Below are 23856 nucleotides of genomic sequence, written 5' to 3'. Positions count from 1 at the left end.
AGTTCATTTGTAGTACCTGATAGTTTACTTGCAAGTCCATCACAGATTGATAGGGATATAACTAGCAGTATCACATTGTGTTTACGAAACACAAGTCTTGAGCTACTGTGTCACAGATCTGATTTCTGACATTCACAGGTTTTCCGGTCCCAATTCAAATACAATTCGACAGGTTTATCTTTGCTTGATGAAAATGCTCCAGCTTTTCACCAAAAGGTCAGTTTCCTTTCCCCTTCTGAAGATTGCTCCAACGTTTCTTCATAATTTTTTAGGTCTCTGCAACAAAGTATAACTGTGCAGAAGAAATTTGTTGTGCTTAGGTCCTAAAAACTGTGATCAATCATTTATCTCTGCAACAAAGTACATAGATCGAAAGAACAGTGGCTATCTACTGGTTATTTTTCTTGGTTGTTTCTTTGCTGTCATGATCAAAATGCTACATAAACAGTTCACCCCTTTTCCAGTTTTCCTACATATAAGGCCTTGTACAACGGGAGGTGCTTAGAAAAATAAACCGGGTTTTCCTGAAGCACCGGTGCTTAAGGAAAACCTGGTTTATTTCTCTAAGCATCTTCCTTAAGCACCTCCCATTGTACAAGGCCTAAGGTGCCTGTTTTCACAACATGATCTTACGAAAAGGAACATTTTCAGCAAACATGACATCTTACGTAAAAGGCTAAAACAAGAGGTGCATAATCTAATTTATCAGCATAGGAACCTGCTTACAAATCATGCCATCTTATATTATTTATGGAGCATTTTCACTTGATTCAATCCATACAATATATTGTGCTGGTACACTATAGGTAGCTCACACCTCACATCACCAGAAACTAGTACATTGTAGCAGTACACACACACACACACACACACACACACACACCAAAGTACCACTTACTCTCCAAATCACAAAGCAATGACCTACAGCTCTTGAGCAGTTATAGAACATGGATTGGGCTCCTCACGCTGCGTCGTCATGGGTCTTCTTCACCAGGTGATCCCAAGCAATAGCCACCCGCACATAAACCTTGTCATACAGCTTGTCAATGATCTGGAAGTAGACAATCGCCCAGCTCCTCCTCAGCAACATGGTGCAAAAGACCGTCCAAAGACCGATCACAAATCCTATGCTCATCCCAAGGTAGAGAGGCAAAGCATGATTTGCATCTTCATCGACACTTTGCTCTGCACCAGTTGTACTAGTAGAGCAGTTCTTGGAGAGAGGGTAGCCACATAGACCGGGGTTGCCGATGTAGATGTAGATCTGGTTGTCGAGTGTTTGTAGCTGCGGCCCGGATGGTATCATGCCTGATATGTTGTTCTATGACAGGTTCAAGTGGCTTAGAGATGTGAGATCCGACAAACCTGACGGGATTTCACCAGAAAGCTCATTGTAGGATAGGTCCAGGGACTCCAACTGCTTCAGATCACCAATTTGATTGGGAATTTTGCCGATCAACTGATTATTTGACAAGTTCAAATTGGTAAGTCCAATCAGCAAACTTATCTCCTCTGGAATCTTTCCCGTTAAACTGTTACAAGATAGATCAAGATTCTCCAATAGGTTGTAGACTTGACAGGAATATTCACGTGTTCGGCCTTTTGTGATTACTGGTATGCTCTCCTCAAAAACATACTCATCTCCCTTAATATGAGATATGTATTTCATTGCTTTCAAGTTTGATAGCGACAATGGTAAGGTTCCTGATATATTGTTATGGGCTATGTCCAAAAAACAAAGACTTTTAAGGCAAGTAAGATTGTTAGGAATATGGCCACTGAACATATTTGATCTCACCCTCAAGATTTGCAAGTCTGGCATTTTTTCTGGTAACCACTTTGGCAATGTTCCAAAGAACCTGTTGTACGAAAGATCAAGGAACTTCAACTGTGAGGCACCCTGAAGAAATTTAGGAATTCACCCGAGAGATCATTATTGCTCAAGGCTAGACTATACATGGTAGAGCCAAATTGATATGCCGGGTTGAAGCTGAACACTGAAGAATTTGTATCTGACTCCTTCCAGCACTGCATAACATTTCCTGTTAAATTGTTTCCCGATAGGTCCAACCTTCTCAGACGAGTCAGTTGGCACATAGATGATGGAATGGTGCCTGTAATTTGATTATTTGCTAACAACAACTCCCAAATACCGAAAAAGGCTTTCGCCCCGCTTTATAGATAAAGCAAACCACCAGAGCCATACAGTACAACAAGGTTCACCCACACACACACAAAGTACCACAACACGAAGTACAAGGGGTTCTACTGAGGGCACAGCTCAACAAGCCCTGAAAATAAACAAAGGGGGCGGGACAACCGCAGCGTTCGAGACAGCAACGAAGGATCTAATCCGGCTCGGGAGGTGGTGGAGGGAGCGGCGGAGCAGAGAGCCAACGAGCGAAGGTCGGCGATGATGGAGGTGATGGTGTCGCGATCCTGGTGACGGCTAAGTGGCCGCCAAAGCTGCAAGAAATCACACAATTTGAACACAGCATCAGTAGCACGTCGAAGGGGGACCCGTTGAATGACAAGCTTATTTCGTACGGTCCACAGCGTCCAGGCGAGCACCCCAATGAGCAACCACCTAATGTGGCGGCCGGACAAGGGGGAGGACTGAACCTCAGAGAGGAGATCAGGGAAGTTAGTGTGACACCAGTTGCCACCGATGACCTCTCGGAGGCAGCCCCAAAGAAACTGGGCGGACACGCATGAGAAGAAGATGTGATTCGAGGTTTCCGCCGTCCCACATAGGGGGCAGATACCATCACCGGGACCCTGGCGCTTCAGGACCTCCACGCCCGAGGGAAGCCGGCCACGGATCCATTGCCACATGAAGATTCTAATCTTGAGGGGCACGCGGATAGACCATATAGAGTCGAGGACGCTTGGTCCGGGAGAGTGCGCGATGGCGCGGTAGAGAGACTTCATGGAGAAGTGGCCAGAGGGCTCGAGACGCCAAGACAGGCGGTCGTCGCGGTGCTGCAACAAGTCAGGCTCATGGAGGGCCACGAGTCAAGGAGCTCATGCCAAGAGGCAACCTCCGGCGGCCCAAATGGCCTCCGAAACGCGAGACGCCCTAAGTCAATAAGGGCCGACTCAACGGAGATCCTAGGATCGACTGCTATGGAAAAGAGGTCAGGGAACCGGGCCGCGAAAGGGAGATCACCGGCCCAGAGGTTGAACCAAAAAAGCGTGGCCGAACCAGTGCCAACCGCGATGGAGGTCCCAATGCGAAGGACCGGGAGGAGCTGAACGACAAACTGCCAAAACTGGGAACCACCCGTCCTAACGCAGAAAGCGAGGGGCTGGTCGCACAGGTACTTCGAGGACAGATTCAAGTATGATATATTTATAGGGAGCTGTGGAACTTGACCTGTAAGCTTGTTGGACCCGAGATATATAATTTTAGCTGACATGTGTTGCAGATTTGATGGTAATGAACCACGCAACATGTTTCCTGATGCATCCAAGTGCCGAGCTTGGGAAAATGTCACCCAGAACCAAACAGGAATAACATCATCCAAATTTGTATTTCCGAGAGCAAGAAAATCAATGTCAGTCTGCCATCTAAGCCATTCTGAAAAATGGGGGCCCACTGGGCATGACTGCAAGCTTATGTGCTTTAGTCTAAACGGAGGAACCCAATTTGAGTCAATATCCATTTTGAAGGAATTGTACGACAAGTCCAGATACTCTAAATTGAATAATCCTGAAAAATGCCCCTTCATAAGCACACCATTTAGTTTATTGAAGCTGAGATCCAACTCTATCAAGTTAACAAGTGCTCCAACTTCAGGGGGTAGGTTTCCGGTTGTATTGGTATTCCTCATTGACAAGATTTGTAACGTACTCCATGAGCACCTTGGCAATCGATCCATGAACTCCCCTATGCTCGCACCAATGTTGATTTCTACAAGACGCAACACTTTCAAATTGCACAAATTTTGTAAGTTGCTAGGTATCAAACCCACAAGATCATTTACACTCAAATCTATGACTTCAAGGGATGTCATATTTCCTAGTTCTTCAGGAATAGGTCCATGCCAGTCGCAGCCCACGAGGTAAAGCTCCTTAAGGCTTGTGAGATCCCAGAGAAACCAGTTGTGCTCTAGTGATGTGTTAAACAAGTTGGATGATAGGTCAAGGACTTCGAGATGTGTGAGGTTTGATTTCGAAGTAGCAGACACTGTGTTGTTAAGGCCGCAATCTGCTAAGCGAAGCACTTTCAGAGAAGAAAGTGTGTTAACCATGTGAACCCAACCATGCACAGCACCAAGGTCCACTTGGCTCAAGTCAACATGACTCAGCAATGATAGACATGACAACCATGCAAGATCCAACGCGTGGAGATGATAATAATAATTCCCACTAACATCAAGAATTGCAATTTCGAGAGATTACCGAGCTGTGAAGGTATTCTCCCACCGAAAGCTGAGGACGAGAGGTTGAGGTACCTTAGATTCTTCAGAGAGCCCACAAAAACAGGTATGCTAGCGCCATTGAAGTCATTCCAACTCAGATCAAGATACCTCAACTGTTGTAAGTCAGCCAAAGAGGAGCTCATCTCATCTGTTGACAAGCTCAAGATGTCGTACACGCTGTAGCCATACGTGTTGCGGAGGTTGAGCTTGACGACATGGCCTGTTCTGTTGCTGCACCTGACTCCGTTCCATTGACAACAATCTTGGCCCTGCCATGACGAGAGATGGCGAGCAGGGTCCAGAAGGCTTGCCTTGAAGGACAGAAGCGCATCCCGCTCTCTGCTGATGCAGGTTCCAGTCCCAGTTGATATCCTTGCATGAGCACGAGAATCAGATGACGATAGTTGGAAAATCAATAGGCAAAGTATTGCTACAACGCGTCGGGCAAGGTGCCCAAGCTGAGCCATATTGGTCGAGCGGGGTGACAGTGGATGGGAACGATGGCGGAATGGCCGGAGAGAGTACCTGATCCCACACCACAAGCACAATATATGAACTGACTTACTTCACAATATATGATCTATGATATTACTGTTCCCAAGCTCTGGTCTTGGGATGCATACTTTTCTTATGCAGAAAGTCATGGCTGGAGTAGGTTTAGACTTTTCTTACACTATTTCCCCAAGTTTTGGTCTTCGTGTACACAATGCGGCAGCCCTTGCCAGCCTACATCGAGTACGACGTACCACAGGACCCTTCGGTTTCTTTCTCCACCACCGCCGACGACCAGGTGAGCCTCTTCCACCCGCAGACCACCATCCTCTGCCACTTCTTCGCCAGCTGAGCAAGTCTTGTGGCACTCACCATGGTAGCTTCTTGTGTTTCTGATTACTGAAAACTGAAGAGATTCTTTTGTCGCCTCGAGCTTGGAATGCTTTCTCCTGTTGGTGCAGCGATGGTCTTTGGAGACACTTAGCCATGGATTTATATCTCAGTGCAGCCACGGGCAGGAGACAAGGCCATGAGCAGCCGAAGTTGTGCTGAGGCAAGTGTTTGGCAAGTGCATGCGCTACCATGCTGATCGGTCTAGCACAAGGACCCCATGTTAATTGTGAATCTGCGATGCCCACCGCAAAATACTGCTACTTGCAAGTTGCCTGAGTGGGTACAATGGCTGATCACTCACCCAAAATCTGGTCCCGCAGACATCTCGTCAAAATCAGTGATCACATTGTCTGCAGCTAGCTGCAACAGCATTGCATGCGAAGCACTCATGGCATTGTCTCCTGCCCACCGCTCTTTCTGATAGCTACACACAACCCGCACATGTGCACTGCCCTGATCCCTCTCTTCCTTCTACTATAAATCCATGGCCTGCTCATCACAAACTTCTTCATCTCATCTGCAAACAACATCACTATCTACACCACACCTTCAGACTTTTGGAGCCAAAGTGAAATTTGGCCAGCCAAGAACACTTCAGACTCAAACATGATTCATTCAAAGAGGCTTGCTCAGCTGGCCCAGAAGTGGCAGAGGAAGGTGGCGGCCGGAGCTGGTGGCCAGCAGACCCGCGAGTGCTGCAGCACGGTCGCTGACAAGGGCCATTGCGTGGTGTATGCTGCTGATGGGGCACGGTTCGAGGTCCCGCTGGCATACCTCCGCACGACAGTCTTCGGCGAGCTCCTGAGGATGTCCGGGGAAGAGTTCGGCTTCGCGAGCAGCGAGGGAGGCAGGATCATGCTGCCCTGCGATGCCGTGGTTGTGGAGTATGTCTTGTGCCTGGTCAGGAGAGACGCCTCCAAGGAGGTCGAGAGAGCATTCTTGAGCTCCATTTCTGGGCATTGCCATAGCCAGGATGCATCGGTGGGACTCACCCATAAAGTTGCGCTTTGTACATAGCTTAGCTACTGAAAATCTGAAATATTTTTGGTAGAAACACAAGAAGTTTGTACAGTCTGATGTAAGAGTCTATTATCACAGGAAATGACACAAAATATATCTTTTTCTCTCAGAGAAATCTAATACTTGGCCACTCCAAAGCCCAAGCATATTATTTGCCGTAGTTCGTACAGTGTGCTGAAGAAAGTAGACAAACTGCTGTCTCAAAGGGCGTGAATGTCTGAAGGAGGCGAAATTCTTTTAAGTGCGTTGATGTCAGCGACGGGCCTGCAGAGGCGTTGATGATTATACTGCCAACCGTCGATTTATGGCTAAGCGATGCAGATCCAGGTGGGTTGAGTGGTCTATGGGTTTTTGCTGGGCATGGCCTCCGCCGAAGCCTGCCTGGGAAATGAACTCCTCTGCTGCCGCTGTTGCCTCCAGCAGTAGTGGCTTCTTCCTGATCTTCGTTCTCCTGTGCCAGCGCCGTTGAGTCCTCGGCTTCATTCTGGGAGCCTGCTATTTAGACGGGCAGCTAGTGTCTGCAGGTCTGGGCTGGGTGGCTCTTGTCGGCTTCTCCACAATCCGATCAGAATTTAATACTGAATAAGCCCTCTAGCCGGACTTGTCTGCAGAAAAGCAAGCAGATTTTCTCAAGTTCTTCATGACCTGCCTTTTGTAATTCAAGAAGTGAAAAGACACTTCCTTCTGTTCTATATCAGTCTGATTTTGGTTGGGCACAAACTAGGATATCATAAATCTTTCTGATACTGCATTTGATGTTCTGCTCCATAGACATTACCCCAAATCTAGATAAACCCTGTTACTACATTGAAAGGTTCTTTGGCATGAGAATGCTACCTCGATATATGGTAACTTGCCAATTTGCCGCTACCTCAGAAAGCATCCTTCATTCTTGCATGCAACGTTACAACATTTTTTTTACACACCAGCCCTTCCAGAGTTTTACCCTGAGGGTTCATCATTGAAGTCGTTCATGAAACTTCTGCTAATATATCTTGTCTGACTAGTAAACTTACAGCAAATTGCTTCTGCATTTATATCTATTAATGAGAGAAGCGTATGTGATAAATCATGAAACAACGTAAGAGTTTGGGCGGCTGTTATTTCCTTGAAATAATTACTTCATTACTAAATATAATTTTGTGATTTACTATCATAGAATAGGAGCTAGACATTTGCACTCTGAATCCTGAGGTTAAAGTAAATCGCTTCGTGGCACCCTATGGCCTAATGCTATATAGTTGTAGTTAATAACACTTCATATAATGCAACAAGTTGGTATGATAATATTTAATTTCCATTCTTCGGTGTTGAACTATTTTCAGAAGCAAAATGGAGAACAATGAGGGAAAGCATTATATTCAGCAGCTACAAACTGCAGGCTGCTGGTGCGGCGCTACATGTGGCACCGTACAGCTTGGACATTGGCAAGACATCACTACAGAGTTCAGGAACGCTCTCTCTACTTCCTCTGAAGCATTTCTTCTGAGCAAGCAGATGGCATACTCCACCGCTGCATTGAAGGGCAGTGTGATCCTGCTGTCTAATGTAAACCCATATTCCTCCTAGGACATCCTTAGCAGCTCTCCGACGACTGTCATGTCGAGGTACGTCAAGGGGACCTCGAACCGCCTCCCATCGGCCGTGTACATGGCGCAGTGGCCTTTATCTGTGATCAGTGATGTTGTGCAGCATGCTTCGTCATCACTGGAGGGGTTGTTGATCTTTTGCCACTTCCTCACCAACTGAGCAAGTCTCTTGGGATGTATCATGGCCATGCTTGTGTGTTCTTGGTTCTGAGGTATGTAGCTCAGAAATTCTTGATCTGTGAGTTTGATGAAGTAGTGGTGTACTACTAGCTAGCCCATGAATATATAATTATATATGCACAACCATATGACTAATTTGTATTTGGCAGGAGACAAGGCCATGAGCTTGGCGCATGCAATGGTGGCTGTAAAGGGATGTAGCCAAATTCAGATCAGATTTTCTGGGCCATGGCTTTCTGTAGAGGCAAAGATAGTGGACTACTGGCTAGGCACTCAGATGCATACTACAGTAGCACAGTCCTTGATGCTAAACTGGGTATATGCATTTTGCAACCATCTGGGGTCCAGGATTTGTGGATGTGCTCTTTTCTGTTCAGCATTCTGTATCAAGAGATTGGAAAATATGCTGATTCAAAAGCAATCACTTTAATGATCTGCTGACCTATATCCGTGCCATTGTCACAACCGCGTTATCTCAATTAGGTGACGTGCAGATCTAGCGTAATAGGGGACATGGCATATGGTCCAGGAGCCTTTCATAGGCAGATGTGGAGTTCACTTCACTGCTTTTGGGTGTGTACTTTGCACTTACAGATACAGATGCAGTTGCATGTTAGGTGTTTGTTGGTTTAACAGTGCTTTGATTGCTTCAGATCTGGCAGGTTGCGGGGAAGTTCCATATCTCATTGTCCACCCATGGTCTGCATGGTTTCTAGCATAGCATGTGTCAGCTATTTTCCGGTATCTTTGCATTTAGCTGGGCAGTTGAGGGTTTCTAGTTCACAGTCTTGAATCTGTGCAAGGGCTTGCTATTAGTTCCTGTGATGCGAGTTGCATATTTGTTACTTTATCTTAGATAATGAATCCAACCTTGCCTGATGATTTACTTGGACATCCATGACACAAACATAGCATGAATTTTTTGTTTTGCCAAGCACGAATCTTGATGAGCTTATTCTGCGTGACATACCAGATTTCTGAATGTTTGCAGGTTTGCTGGTCTTGACTCGAGTATGAACAACTTGCAGTAGCCTTTGTCCAAAAGGTCACATTCCATCTCCATCTGCAAATATTTTATCATCAGTTGTCAGTTGAACAACTTTCTTCATAATATTTTGTGTCTGATCAAGGCCATATAAGATATAACTGCATAGAAGAAATTTGTCGACACATACTGCTTAGGTTCTAAAAACTGCGATCATCCATTTATCTTTGCAACAAAGTATATGTATACATTGAAATAACATTGTCTCCAACTACTGTCCATTTTCCTTGGTGTGAGATTCCTATATCTCTGCAGATAGTAATCAGGAGCTGCAGACACCGAAATGCTGGCTAACTTCCAGATGTGGCACCACATGATAATGGCATGGCATCGCCATGGTATTGAGGAACGCGGCCTCCGTCTCTGCGGAGGCGCTTCTCCTGAGCAACCACATGGCGTACTCCATCACCGATGCATCGCAGGGAAGCGTGATTCTGTCACCATCAACGCCTGCGAAGCCGAACTCCTCTTGGGATATCCTTAAGAGCTCACTGAAGACGGTTGTGCCAAGGAACGCAAGCGGCACTTCGAACCTCACGCCGTCGGCAGTGTACATGATGCAGTGGCCCTTACTGGCCACCGACGAGCATGACATGCCGCATGACCCTCCGGCTTCTTCTGTGGACGTTGATAACGACCAGGTGAGCCTCTTCCTCCCGATAGCCGCCACCCTCTGCCACTTCTTGGCAATCCGAGAGAGGTTCTTGGCACTCATCATGGTAGTTTCTTGTGTTTCTGGGAACTGGAGAAATTCTTCTACTAGTTGAAGGTTGGAATGCGTTTGTCTGTGGATGAAGTGTGTTAGGAAGGCATTTAGCCATATATATAGCCCGGGGATAAAGCGGGCGCCCACATATGGTGGAGTGTGTGATGGTTAGGCAGGAGACAATGCCATAGGAATGGTAGGTGCGGTGCTGCAATTTTGGAGGTGCTGTGATGTGATCTGGCTCAGGTCTGTTGGGGCCAAGTGTTTGGCACTTGACAGAGCTTGCGCTGGACGTCCTGCCGGCACATCCGTGGTGATAGGTTTGCTAGAGAAATGGCATGAGCACGAGGACCCCATGTGGTTCTCTAGCCACAGACACATTTCAGACATGGATAGTTCTTGGAAATCTCATCAACAACATTGCACGAAGAGCACTCATGGCATTGTCCCCTGCCCAACTCTCTCGCTGATAGCTACACACTTCCATATGCACTGCCCTGAGTCCTTTCTTCCTTCTATAAATCCATGGCCTGCTCAGCACAAACTTCATCTCATCTCAAGCAACATCACAATCTACAATACACCTTCAGACTTCCAGAGCCAAAGTGAAATTTAGCCAGCCGACCAGAACACATCCGACTCAACCATGATCCACCCAAAGAAGCTTGCTCAGCTGGCCAAGAAGTGCCAGCGGATGTTGGTGGCTGGAGTCGGTGCTCGTCGTCGGCATGCCTCGGACATGGCCGATGACGAGTGCTGCAGCACAGTGTCATCTGTGGTTGCCGATGAGGGCCACTGCGTGATGTACACCAACGACGGAACCCGGTTCGAGGTCCCTCTGGCGTACCTCGGGACGTCGGTCTTCATCGAGCTCCTGAGGATGTCCGAGGAGGAGTTTGGCTTCACGAGCGGCAGTGACGGAGGCAGGATCATGCTGCCGTGTGATGCCACTGTGATGGAATATGTCTTGTGCCTGGTCAGGAGAGAGGCCTCTGAGGAGGTTGAGAGGGCGTTCTTGAGCTCCATTGTTGGGCACTGCCACAACTACAATGCTAGCTGCAAGGCACCATCAATGGAACTCGGCCATCATTTTGCTCTTTGTACTTAGCTACTAGCTTAGCTTCTGAAATATTTTTAGTTAGGACTGAGAGGAGCTCTGTAGAGCCTCATGTAAGATCAATGATCACAGGAAATGATACAAAGAGACAAATTTTCCGGGAGAAATTGGATTATTTGACACATCCTTGAACATAGTTCATATATACTAGTGAAGGAAGTAAGAAAGAAACCATGGACTTTAAACCATGGATTTAAAAATTTATGGTCATCTGGCGCTGCGAAGTGGTTGGGGTGAGAGGATTAGATGGACAATTAACAAATTGCTCTCCCTTTACTAAAAAAAGAACTGTTGTTCCTACCTTGAACTAGAAACGTCGGATTGAGATTGCGTGTCCCAGATGGAGGTAGCTTGAGCAGTTCATAATTTCTGGTTAGAGGTAGCTAGTAACAGCGGCTACCACCATGTCACTGCCGGAAGTGGCCAATTCTGGATCTCCGTTCCTCATGTGTTGGAATGCCATGTGTGAGCTGGGCGGATTCTCGTCATCTCACCACACTTGGGTGAAAAGCTATGCATGGGCTGGGCGGATTTTCGTCAGCTCACCACACTTCGGTGAAAAGCTAGCATCATAGGGGACATGGCACATGATGGTCCAGGAACCTTTCATAGGTAGATGCAGAGTTCACTTCACTGCTTTTGGGTGTGTACTTTGCACTTACAGCTGCAGCTGCATGTTAGGTGTTTGTTGGTTTAACAGTGCTTTGATTGCTTCAGATCTGGCAAGTTCCATATCTCATTGTCCACCCATGGTGTGCATAGTTTCTAGCATAGCATGTGTCAGCCATCTTCCAGGTATCTTCCTTGCATTTAGCTGGGCAGTTGAGGGTTTCTAGGTCACAGCCTTGAATATTTCTTTTGGGGAAGTGAGCATCCTGTGATGCGAGTTGCATATTTTTTTTTACTTTATTTTAATAATGAACCCAGCCTTACCTGATGATTTACTTGGACATCCATGACGCAAACATAGCATGAAAATATATTTGCCAAGTACAAATCTTGATGAGCTTATTCTGCATGACAGACCCGATTTCTGAACGCTAGTAGATTTGCTGATCCTGACTTGAGTATAATTTTCGACGAATTTGTCATCGGCTCAACAACTTGCAGTAGCCTGTGTCCGAAAGGTCAACCTCCCTAATCCATCTGCAATGACTTTCCTGCTCAACCTAATCTTTGTTTGTAATAATTTGTGTTTGAGGCCATTTAATTGCAAAGAAGAAATTTGTCGACGTTTACTGCTTAGGTCCTAAAAAACTGTGATCGATCATTTATCTTCGGAACAAAGTATATGCATACATTGAAAGAACAATATCTCTTACTAGGTCCATCTTCCTTGATTGCTTCTTTGCTAGCAAGATCAAAATGCTACACATAAACTGTTTTCCTTGTTCTATTTTCCTGTATCTCTGCAGATGGTAATCAGGAGCTGCATACACCGAATCGCTGGCCAACTCCCAGATGTGGCGCCACATGATAGTGGCATGGCATCACCATGGTGTTGAGGAACGCGGCCTCCATCTCTGTGGAGGCGCTTCTCCTGAGCAAGCACATGGCATACTCCATCACCGATGCGTCGCAGGGCAGAGTGATTCTGCCACCGTCAACACCTGTGAAGCCAAACTCCTCTTGGGATATCCTCAAGAGCTCGCTGAAGACGGTCGTTCCGAGGAACGCAAGAGGCACCTCGAACCTTACACCATCGGCAGTGTACACGACGCAGTGGCCCTTGCCGGCCGCTGTCGAGCACGGCGTGCTGCACGACTCTCCGGCTTCTTCTTTGGACGTTGATGGCGACCAGGTGAGCCTCTTCCTTCCCATAGCCGCCACCCTCTGCCACTTCTTGGCCAGCCGAGCAAGTGTCTTGGCACTCGTCATGGTAGTTTCTTGTGTTTCTGGAACTGGAGAAATTCTTCTGCTAGTGGGAGGTTGGAATGCCTTTGTCTGTAGATGAACTGGTGGTGTTGGGTGTCACTAGCCATGGATTTATAGCTCAAGGGTGAAGGAACACCCACATATGCTATAGTATGTGATGGTTGGGCAGGAGACAATGCCATGTGTATGGTACGTGCGGTGCTGCAGTTTTGAAGGTGCCGTGATGTGATCTAGATCAGGTCTGCTGGGGCCAAGTGTTTGCCACTTGCCGGAGCTTGGACGTCTTGCCTGCACAGCCATGGTGATCTGTTTGCTAGGGAAATGGCACGAGCAAGAGGACCCCATGGGGCTATAGCCACAAGCACATTTCAGACATCGATGGTGGCATGGTGCTTGGAAATCTCATCAAAATCAGTCATCACGTTTGGTGTCTGCAGCTAGTTGCAACAACATCGCACGCAGAGCACTCATGGCATTGCCCCCTGCCCAACTCTTTCGCTGATATCTACACACTAACCACACGCAGATGCACTGCCCTGAGTCCTTTCTTCCTTCTACTATAAATCCATGGCCTGCTCAGCACAAACTTCATCTCATCACAAGCAGCATCACAATCTACAACACACTCCAGAGCCAAAGTGAAATTTAGCCAGCCAGAAACACATATATCCGACTCAACCATGATCCATCCGAAGAAGCTTTCTCAGCTGGCAAAGAAGTGCCAGCGGATGTTGTCGGCCAGAGCCGGTGCCCGCCGTCGGCATGCTTCAGACACGGCCGACGATGAGTGCTGCAGCACAGTGTCATCTGTGGTTGCCGATGAGGGCCACTGCGTGATGTACACCGCCGATGGAACCCGGTTCGAGGTCCCTCTGGCGTACCTCGGGACGACGGTCTTCGCCGAGATCTTAAGAATGTCTGAGGAGGAGTTTGGCTTCGCGAGCGGCAGTGACGGAGGCAGGATTATGCTGCCCTGTGATGCCACTGTGATGGAATATGTCTTGTGCCTGGTCAGGAGAGAGGCCTCTGAGGAGGTTGAGAGGGCGTTCTTGAGCTTCATTGTTGGGCACTGCCACAATTACCATGCTAGCTGCGTGGCACCAGCAATGGGACTTGGCCATCAGTTCGCTCTTTGTACTTAGCTAGCTACTACTAGCTTAGCTTCTGAAATATTTTTAGTTAGGACTGAGAGGAGCTCTATAGAGCCTCATGTAAGATTCAATGATCACAGAAAATGATTCAAAGAGACAAATTTTCTGGGAGAAATTGGATTATTTGACACATCCTTGAACATAGTTCATATATACTAGTGAAGGAAGTAAGAAAGAAACCGTGGACTTAAAGTTTGTGGTCAGGTTGCTGAAGTCGGTGATGGCGCTGCGAAGGGCATGGGAATGAGAGGATTAGATGGACAGTGAACAAACTGTTGTTCCTTTACTAAAAAAAAGAAGGATGTTCCTACCTCCAACTAGAAACGTCGGATTGAGACTGCGTGTCCCAGATGGAGGTACGTTGAGCAGTTCATAGGTTCTGGTTAGAGGTAGTAACAACGTCTTCCACCATGTCACTGCTATGCGTTGGCTGTGCGGATTCTCGTCAGCTCACCACATTTCTGTGAAAAGCTAGCATCATAGGGGACATGGCACATGATGGTCCAGGAACCTTTCATAGGCAGATGCAGAGTTCACTTCACTGCTTTTGGGTGTGTACTTTGCACTTACAGCTGCAGCTGCATGTTAGGCGTTTGTTGGTTTAACAGTTCTTTGATTGCTTCAAATCTGGCAAGTTCCATATCTCATTGTCCACCCATGGTCTGCATAGTTTTTAGCATAGCATGTGTCCACCATCTTTTGCTATCTTCCTTGCATTTAGCTGGGCAGTTGAGGGTTTCTAGTTCACAGCCTTGAAAATTTCTTTTGGGGAAGTGAGCATCGTGTGATGCGAGTTGCATATTTGTTACTTTATTTTAGATAATGAACCCAGCCTTACCTGATGATTTACTTGGACATCCATGACACAAACATAGCATGAAAATTTATTTGCCAAGTACAAACCTTGGTGAGCTTATTCTGCATGACAGACCCGATTTCTGAACGCTTGTAGGTTTGCTGGTCCTGACTTGAGTATAATTTTCGACGAATTTGTCATCGGTTGAACAACTTGCAGTAGCCTTTATCCAAAAGGTCAACCTCCCTAATCCATCTGCAATGACTTTCCTGCCCAACCTAATCTTTCTTTGTAATAATTTCTGTTTGAGGCCATTTAATTGCAAAGAAGAAATTTGTCGACAGTTACTGCTTAGGTCCTAAAAAAACTGTGATCAATCATTTATCTTCGGAACAAAGTATATGCATACATTGAAAGAACAATATCTCTAACTAGGTCCATCTTCCTTGATTGCTTCTTTGCTAGCAAGATCAAAATGCTACACATAAACTGTTTTCCTTGTTCTATTTTCCTGTATCTCTGCAGATGGTAATCAGGAGCTGCATACACTGAATCGCTGGCCAACTCCCAGATGTGGCGCCACATGATAGTGGCATGGCATCACCATGGTGTTGAGGAACGCGGCCTCCATCTCTGCGGAGGCGCTTCTCCTGAGCAAGCACATGGCATACTCCATCACCGATGCGTCACAGGGCAGCGTGATTCTGCCACCGTCAATGCCTGAGAAGCCGAACTCCTCTTGGGATATCCTCAAGAGCTCGCCGAAGACGGTCGTTCCGAGGAACGCAAGAGGCACCTCGAACCTTACACCATCGGCAGTGTACACGACGCAGTGGCCCTTGCCGGCCACTGTCGAGCACGGCGTGCTGCACGACTCTCCGGCTTCTTCTTTGGACGTTGATGGCGACCAGGTGAGCCTCTTCCTCCCCATAGCCGCCACCCTCTGCCACTTCTTGGCCAGTCGAGCAAGTGTCTTGGCACTCATCATGGTAGTTTCTTGTGTTTCTGGAACTGGAGAAATTCTTCTGCTAGTGGGAGGTTGGAATGCCTTTGTCTGTGGATGAACTGATGGTGTTGGGTGTCACTAGCCATGGATTTATAGCTCAATGGTGAAGGAGCACCCACATATGGTGTAGTGTGTGATGGTTGGTGCGCTGCTGCAGTTTTGGAGGTGCTGTGATGTGATCTAGATCAGGTCTCCCTGGGGCCAAGTGTTTGCCACTTGCCAGAGCTTGCGATGGACGTCTCGCCTGGACATCCATGCTGATCGGTTTGCTAGAGAAATGGCACGAGCACGAGGACCCCATGGGGCTCTCTAGCCACAAACATATTTCAGACATGGATGGTGGCATGGCGCTTGGAAATCTAATCAAAGTCATTCATCACATTTTCTACAGCTACTTCCACCAACATTGCACACAGAGCACTTGTAGCATTGTCCCCTGCCCAACGCTCCCGCTGATAGTTACACACAACCTACACGCATATGCACTGCCCCGAGCCCTCCCTTCGTTGTTCATTCTACTATAAATCCATGGCCTACTCAACACAGACTTCATCTCATCTGCAAGCAACATCACAGTCTACAACACACCTTCAGACTTTCAGAGCCAAAGTGAAATTTAGCCAGCCAGGAACACATCAGACTAAAACCATGATCCATCCAAAGAAGCTTGCTCAGCTGGCCAAGAAGTGCAAGTGGATGTTGGCGGCCAGAACCAGTGCCCGCCGTCGGCATGCCTCAGACACAGCCGCTGACGAGTGCTGCAGCACAGTATCATCTGTGGTTGCTGATGAGGGCCACTGTGTGGTGTACACTGCCGACGGAACCCGGTTCGAGGTCCCTCTGGCGTACCTCAGGACGACGGTCTTCTCTGAGCTCCTGAGGATGTCCGAGGAGGAGTTTGGCTTCGCGAATGGCAGTGACGGAGGCAGGATCATGCTGCCCTGCGATGCCGCTGTGATGGAGATGTCTTGTGCCTGGTCAGGAGAGAGGCCTCTGAGGAGGTGGAGAAGGCTTTCTTGGGCTCTATTGCTGGGCACTGCCACAGCTACAATGCTAGCTGCATGGCTCCATCAATGGGAATCAGCCATCAATATGCGGCCCTTTGTACTTAGCTACTAGCTTAGCTTCTGAAATAGTGTGTTGGTTAGGACTGAGAAATGCTTTATATAGTTCTATGTAAGATCGATTATCACCGGAAATGATACAAAAGTTTCTCGACTTTCTGGGAGAAATTTGATTATTTGACACATCCTTTAACATTCTGCTCAAAGTTCGTGAGGGTGAATTGTGGGTGCAGCTGCTAAAAGCAGGGGATGTGAATGATGGAACTCGGCAACAATGCCGGCGAAGTGGAGAGATGAACGATGAACGAACTGCCTTCCCTACCTCTAGCAAGGACTATCGGATTGAGAATTTGACTGTGAGCCCGTTTATAAGATTTTGCAGAGAACGCGCTCCATGTAGACCTGCCTCTACTGCCTCGGAGATGGATGCTTCCACCACCGCTGGCGTGTGATGTCCGATGCGCAGCTAGCGTCTGCGTGCGTGTGCTCGGTGGCGTCTTGCTTGCTTGAGCACCTCCTCCATACTCCGGTGAGAATTCCAGACTGGATTAATCTCTCCAATCGGTACCAAAGCAATCAAATTTGGTTAGGTTAGATCTTTAGTTACAGGAAAAATGAGCAAGTTGGTCTGCTTTATGTAATTCAAGAAAGCAAATAATTCAGGTTTCATTTGGATATAAAGTGTTCACCTTCCTGAAGAAATCAGGATATCATACATATTGTGATACTCTGCTTTTTATCTTCTGTCTTGTATGCATTACCCAAATATGGAGTAGTAGATACACACTGAAGATGAATGTATTGTGCAATCACATGATTTTTACTGGCATATAAAAGAGGGCATCTGTTCATTATTTTTGTATGCAAAATTGACTGAAGGTGCTGGGTTAACAGGTTTCTGCTACATTCGTTACGGCTTGCAAGACTGGAAAGGCTTTACAAGTGGCAGCAAGAAGAATGCTAATGATTTCATCAACATTAAGAAAATGCACAGTTTTAGTTTTCCTTCTATCCATGTGAAAACTACTTTGCTAACTAATACCACACAGATAAACACTAGGAGCTGCGAACAGCCACAACAGCCAGAGATGGTGCCACACAGATTGCATAGTGGCATGGCATCACTATGGAGCTCAAGAATGCCTTCTCGACCTCCACTGAAGCATTTCTTCCAAGCAAGTACATCATGTATTTTATCTCTGTGGCATCGCATGGCAAGGTGATCCTACCATTGCAAGTGATGACACTAAACTCCTCCAGAGACATAAGGAGGAGCTCTCTGAAGATCATTGTGCCGAGGTATGCCAATGGCACCTCGAACCGCCTCTTGTCAGTTGTGTACATGACACAGTGGTCCTTGCCTGCCACTGCCATTGACCACCCTTCGGCTTCTTTTTTCGCCGTCATGGTAAGCTGCTTCCTGCTGAGGTATGCTACCCTTTGCCACTTCTTTGCTAGTTGAGCAATTCTCTTGGCACTGACCATGTTCGGTCCTTCTGAAAGGTGGAAACCGGAGACTCAACTTGAGTTGCAATGCTTTGTTTGTGGTGAAGCGATGCTGTTTGGAGGTCACTGAACCAAGATTTTGTAGCTAGAGCCGGAAGGGGAGTAGGACACTGTCAAGTGTCATTGATATTTGGCAAGGGGACAACGCCATGAGTCAACTGTTTGATTTGTACGTGCAATGTCGCAAGCAGATCAGGGCAACGTTATTGAGATTGGATATTGATTTGAGCCAACTGTTTGGTGCGTGCCGGGTACATCACCAGGCACCGCCACTGACATGTTTAGTCGATTAGCAGCACGAGGACCATTTGCAAACTGGGTTCAACGCATGAGCGTCAGTTTCTTGCAATAATATATTGGCAGACAAGAGTTCTGGTTGCGATGGGGAAATCTAGCCAGCATGTTCAGTTGCTAATAGTCTTCCTTTAGTTTAGCAGATGAGAAACTGACTTAGTTGGATTAGTAATTTAGCGTGTTCTTAACATTTTTATTAGGTGTGGAAGGGACAGTGTTAGTTGACGTAACAGTAACACACACCTCTCTGAACATTGTCATAACTCAGTCTTGTTGATGGCCTACCTGATTTGTAGCATTGCATGTGGAAGCCATCCCTTTGCTGCTTCTCCGCACTTTCCTTTGGGCCTTCAGTTAGCTGCATGTGTGAACTGAATAACAGGCATCGACTATATCTTGCACCGACACTACCTTCTGTAAAATTTGCGGGTAGGAGGACATTCAATTTTTCAGTAACAATCATTACTTGTTTTTTACCCCAATAATAAAATCTGCCTTATACCCATTAAAACCTGTGGAGTAAACCATGCTTTCTATTCCATTTTTGTGTTTGTTATCATACTTCATTTCTTATTGGATTGATGGCACTGCAATAATCTTACAGAGGATTCATCATTAGAATGGCTCCTGTATCACCTGGTCATTTCACTAATTCGTAACTTTTTGATCTTTTTAATGTTCTGGCTTATATTGAGTAGATTGTACGGAAACTTGTTGTGTATTCTCTGTGGAGCAAGATGCGAAACAGATATGTAATTAAGAGAAGAATGCATACTGCTGGTGGCCATAATGCTGCTTTGTTGCATTGATGATCAGATTGCTATACATACAATTTTCCTGCTCCCTATTATCTAATGTCTAACTATCTTACACTACGTACCCACGCAAAGTACTCAAAACAGAGGACATCATCAGGGCCTCCGCATGCATGTTCTTGAGAAGCTACAAACAGCAAATCTGCTGGCTGGCTCCGACGGTAGGCATTGCACAGCCAGTGTAGTGGCAAGGCGTCACCATGGATCTCAGCAACGCACTCTCGACCTCGGCGGAGGCGTTTCTCCTGAGCAAGCACATGACATACTCCATCACTGCCGCATCACAAGGCAATGAGATCTTGCCATCGCTTGCAAAGCCAAACTCATCCTGAGACATCCTGAGGAGCTCGCCAAAGACCGTCGTGCTGAGGTACTCCAAGGGTACCTCGAAACGCCTCCCCTCGGCCGTGTACATGACACAGTGGCCCTTGGCTGGTACAGAACTGCAGCAGTCTTGATCTTCTTTGTCTGACACCGTGAGCCTCTTCCTCCCGAGTGCTTCCACCCTCTGCCACTTCTTTGTCAGTCGAGCAAATCTCTTGGCACCGGCCATGGTTGGTTTCTTGGCCTTTGTGTTTTCAGCTGGAAATCTGAAGAAGTGGGATAGATGTCGTGATGCTCAGTTGGTGGTGGTTGTGCTGATGAATAAGTGATGGTGTTGAGCTCGTCGCTTGCTGAATTTATAGGCCAGGGGAAGGGCGTTGAAGGTGAAGTGTGGTTTTCATTGATAATAGCTGGCAAGGGACAAGGCCATGGGATCAGTGCATGCAATGTCGCAACATGATTGATTTGGATTAGATTGCGGTGGGGCCAAATGTTTGGTGTATGCTGGAGCCTATGGTCGTACTTGGGTAGGCATTGGTTGGCTTTCTTATCATTCGTGGCTGCCATACCAAACCGCGTAGGCGCGTAGTGAACAAGAGGCGTGTCGAGAGCATGGCTATTGGCAACTTGTGGGGAGGGGACAGCGATGGGTTCCAGATTCAGGGATTGAACAATTTCGGCGACGGTGAGCACTCACTTACACCATCTATGTGCTTTCTAACGTGCATTGTTCATGCACCTGATCAATCTATTCTCTGTTGACATTGAGTTGAAAAGCTTGCTTCGGTCTAGCACATGATGTGTTTGATTTCTAAGCTGAAAGCACATGTCTCTGATGCGTCTTGGGTTCCATATGTATTCATAACAATTGCAATGTGTCGTTTCCAGTTAGTAGTTGGATTTCTCAAACACAAGTACTTGGACTAAATTCAGAGTTATAGTCTTCCTGTAGCTGATGAGAAACTTACTTATTTGGATCTATGGTTGTACTTCAGCGTTTTCTTAACATTTTCATTAGGTGTGAAAAGGACAGTTGTTAATTGATGCAACACACACAACTTGCTGAACAGTGTCATAACTGAGTTCTTTTGATGGTCTGCCATTGCATGAGGAAGCAATTCTGTAGCGCCTTCTCCGCATTTTCCTTTGGGCCTTCAGTTAGCTGCATGTGTGAACTGAATAACAGGCATCAACTATATCTTGCACCGACACTACCTTCTGTAAAGTTTTGTGGGTAGGACATTCAATTTTTCAGTAACAGTAAACTATCAATTTGTTTTACCCCCAAAAATGAATCTGCCCCCTAAATACTTGTGGAGTGAACCCTGGTTCCCGTTCCATTTTGTGATTTTTACCTACTTCATTGCTTATTTTGTTGATGGTGTTGTATTTATTTTCCACTGGACTAGATGATAGATTGCATGGAGAATTGTGGCGTATTCTCTGTGCAGCAGGATTAAACTATCGACATCTAAAAGTAGTCACAACCATTGTTGGTCCATTGTGGAGTTGTATGAAACTAAAATTTAAGAGAAGAATGCCCCAGAGTACTGCTTTGTTTCTTTAATGATCAGATTGCTATACATACAATTTTCCTGCTCCTATTGCCTGTTATCTTACTATCTTACACTGTCCAGGCAAACTACACAAGAAAAAAGACATCATCAGGGCCTCTTCAGAAGCTACAAACAGCAAATCTGTTGGCTGGCTCCAACAGTAGGCATGGCGCAGCCAGTGTAGTGGCAATATGTCACCATAGAGCTGAGCAATGCACTCTCGACCTCGGCGGAGGCGTTTCTCCTGAGCAAGCACATGACATACTCCATCACTGCAGCATCGCAAGGCAGTGTGATTTTTCCATCGCTTGCAAAGCCAAACTCCTCCTGAGACATCCTCAGGAGCTCGCCGAAGACCGTGGTGCTCAGGTACACCAAAGGCACCTCGAAACGCCTCCCGTCGGCCGTGTACATGACACAGTGGCCCTTGGCTGGCACAGAACTGCAGCAGTCGTGATCTTCTTTGGCTGATACCGTGAGCCTCTTCCTCCCAAGTGCTTCCACCCTCTGCCACTTCTTTGCCAGTTGAGCAAGTCTCTTGGCACCAGCCATGGTTGGTTCTTGGTCCTTGTGAGAATTTCAAGGAGTGAGCTATGGATGTTGAAATTCTTAGTTGGTGGATGAGCTGATGAAGTGATGATACTGAGCTGGCAGCTTACTGAATTTATAGGCAAGGTGGCGAGGGGAAGGACATTGTGATGGTGAAGTGGAGCTATCATTGAGAAAGGTTGGCAAGGGACAAGGCCATGGGATCAGCACAGCAGTGCTGCAGCATATGATTAGTTTGGACAAGGCCATGGGATCAAATGATTTGCGTATGCCGGAGCCTATTGTCATAACTGGTAGGCATTGGTCTGCTTTCTTATCATCGTGGCCATACCGTACCGCATAGCGAACAAGAGGCGTGTCGAGAACGTGGCTATTGGCAATGTGCAAGGAGTCGGGGGGACAGCGATGGGTTCCAACTTGAGGGATTGAACAATTTCGGTGGGCACCGATTGGTTCCACTCTAGCTAGCTAGGCGCTTGTGCTGACAGTTAATTACCTGAAGCTGTGATGTGAGTCGTTCATGCACCCATATCGATCAGTCTGTTCTTTGTGAAGATTTAGTCAGAAAGCTCGTGGTCGGCCTAGCACATGATCTGTTTGATCTCCGGCAACTCACATCACATGCATGGTACCTCTTGGGTACAGTAGTACATGCATGAAGCAAACTTGTTGTGAAGACTGAAGCCACCTTTGTGTCCTCTGAAAAGTGGCAGATCACATTTCCATGCCGAAGCAGGCAGATGTATCTTATGCGTGTTGGGTTCTGTATAAAATGCATGCATAACGATTTGAATGCCCGTTGTAGTTGGGTTTCTCACACACAAGTATTTGGACTCAGTTCAGAATGATCCAGAAGAGAAAAACTCTACTCCAGTTCTCTAATTAGGACACTCCTGGAAAAGTACACCATTGAGTTGCCCTGCTTTCTCCATTCTTTTTGGTTGGTTGTGAACCTGTATACATTTTTTGAGATGTCTTTGGGCTCTCTTTCCTGGAGATTTGACTGCTTGGCTTAATTAGCTTGCGACAGATGGTGCAAGAGGACTGATGTGTTCCAATGTCTGAATTTGTAGGCTCTGGAAAAGCTGGGATCCTGGTGAAGTGATTTGGGGTTAGTCAGCACGCAACGTGCAATGCTGCGTGCGTTGTGATGAGGTTTCTGACAGAAAAGTGTAGAGCCGTCTCTAGCCAGTGTGTGGACAGGCAATGTGGTTCCAATGAAGCACGCGTCCTAATTAAGCTGTCCAGTATGCATTGCAACACACGCTAATTTGATCTCTCCACACGCCCAGACACTGCTACACATTTTCCTTTTTGAGAAAAATCTCGCCAAATTTAACTTTATCGCTTCGGCTAGCCTAGCACTGAAGTCGGCACGCGCCCGAACTCCCTATCGCTCCACCTCTGTGAGCAGAGCACATGACGGCGGCTTCCTGCTTGCTCTCTTGGCCAGCTGCGTCGCATGCGCACCGGGGGCTTGCGTGCTGCGACTATTGTGGTGCATGACCAAGAGAGGGAGGAGACCGCTATTGTGGTCACCCCGCAAATTTATTATTTTGGCATTTTTCATCAAGGGCATATAGATAGCCATACATATATAGCAGGTTGTTTATATTCAGAAAGAAAGACAAAAACAGTAACAGTTTACATATCAGGTTGGGTTTGTGTATGCTTTTTCTGTTGTGGTCCTTGGAGTGCTTTCTTTAGCTTGGCAGTTGCTATGACATGGAATTGAGTTATAATTTTGGGATATGAAAACAAGTAAATGTGCCTGGCTAGGTCCACTTGCATGCTCAGTGTATTTTGTTTGCATTTCTCTCCTGCATGGAAAATATAGATTTCATGTCAGGCTGGGAAATTACATTTTGTTTGTGTCGCCCATTAGGTCCAGGACTGATAGGGTGTCACTTTTACAGTTTGAGCAATACTGAACAACATACAGGTTGTGCAGGTA

General features: G+C 46.7%; 1 protein-coding gene and 11 pseudogenes across 1 annotated transcript; 4 read left to right on the top strand and 8 right to left on the bottom strand.

The window, feature by feature from the left end:
- Nucleotides 1-723: 723 nt before the first annotated feature.
- On the bottom strand, nucleotides 724-5918 carry LOC125510301 (uncharacterized; annotated as a pseudogene).
- On the top strand, nucleotides 5876-7632 carry LOC125510312 (auxin-responsive protein SAUR36 pseudogene; annotated as a pseudogene).
- A 24-nt stretch (nucleotides 7633-7656) lies between these two features.
- LOC147972548 (auxin-responsive protein SAUR36 pseudogene) lies at nucleotides 7657-8149 on the bottom strand (annotated as a pseudogene).
- Nucleotides 8150-9149: 1000 nt separating this feature from the next.
- LOC125510306 (auxin-responsive protein SAUR36 pseudogene) lies at nucleotides 9150-10052 on the bottom strand (annotated as a pseudogene).
- A 308-nt stretch (nucleotides 10053-10360) lies between these two features.
- LOC125510303 (auxin-responsive protein SAUR36 pseudogene) lies at nucleotides 10361-11583 on the top strand (annotated as a pseudogene).
- A 190-nt stretch (nucleotides 11584-11773) lies between these two features.
- Nucleotides 11774-12881, bottom strand: LOC125510305 (auxin-responsive protein SAUR36). Its single transcript, XM_048675456.2, has one exon. The coding sequence runs from the start codon at nucleotides 12842-12844 to the stop codon at nucleotides 12389-12391; it is 456 nt and encodes a 151-aa protein (XP_048531413.2). The 5' UTR covers nucleotides 12845-12881; the 3' UTR covers nucleotides 11774-12388.
- LOC125510302 (auxin-responsive protein SAUR36 pseudogene) lies at nucleotides 12859-14126 on the top strand (annotated as a pseudogene).
- A 1021-nt stretch (nucleotides 14127-15147) lies between these two features.
- LOC125510304 (auxin-responsive protein SAUR36 pseudogene) lies at nucleotides 15148-15784 on the bottom strand (annotated as a pseudogene).
- Nucleotides 15785-16274: 490 nt separating this feature from the next.
- LOC125510300 (auxin-responsive protein SAUR36 pseudogene) lies at nucleotides 16275-17460 on the top strand (annotated as a pseudogene).
- A 332-nt stretch (nucleotides 17461-17792) lies between these two features.
- LOC147972547 (auxin-responsive protein SAUR36 pseudogene) lies at nucleotides 17793-18347 on the bottom strand (annotated as a pseudogene).
- Nucleotides 18348-19404: 1057 nt separating this feature from the next.
- On the bottom strand, nucleotides 19405-20479 carry LOC147972546 (auxin-responsive protein SAUR36 pseudogene; annotated as a pseudogene).
- Nucleotides 20480-21380: 901 nt separating this feature from the next.
- LOC125510307 (auxin-responsive protein SAUR36 pseudogene) lies at nucleotides 21381-23621 on the bottom strand (annotated as a pseudogene).
- Between the last annotated feature and the right edge of the window lie 235 nt (nucleotides 23622-23856).

Source organism: Triticum urartu, chromosome 5A, assembly GCF_056163025.1.
Source record: "Triticum urartu cultivar PI428250 chromosome 5A, HENAU_Tu73, whole genome shotgun sequence".
Taxonomy (NCBI): domain Eukaryota; kingdom Viridiplantae; phylum Streptophyta; class Magnoliopsida; order Poales; family Poaceae; genus Triticum; species Triticum urartu.
The sequence above is the reverse complement of the archived record's forward strand: the minus strand, read 5'-3'. Positions and strand labels throughout refer to the sequence as shown.

Excerpts from the sequence above, each read along its gene's own strand:
- LOC125510305 (XM_048675456.2), bottom strand. The coding sequence starts at position 12,844 with ATGACGAGTGCCAAGACACTTGCTCGGCTGGCCAAGAAGTGGCAGAGG.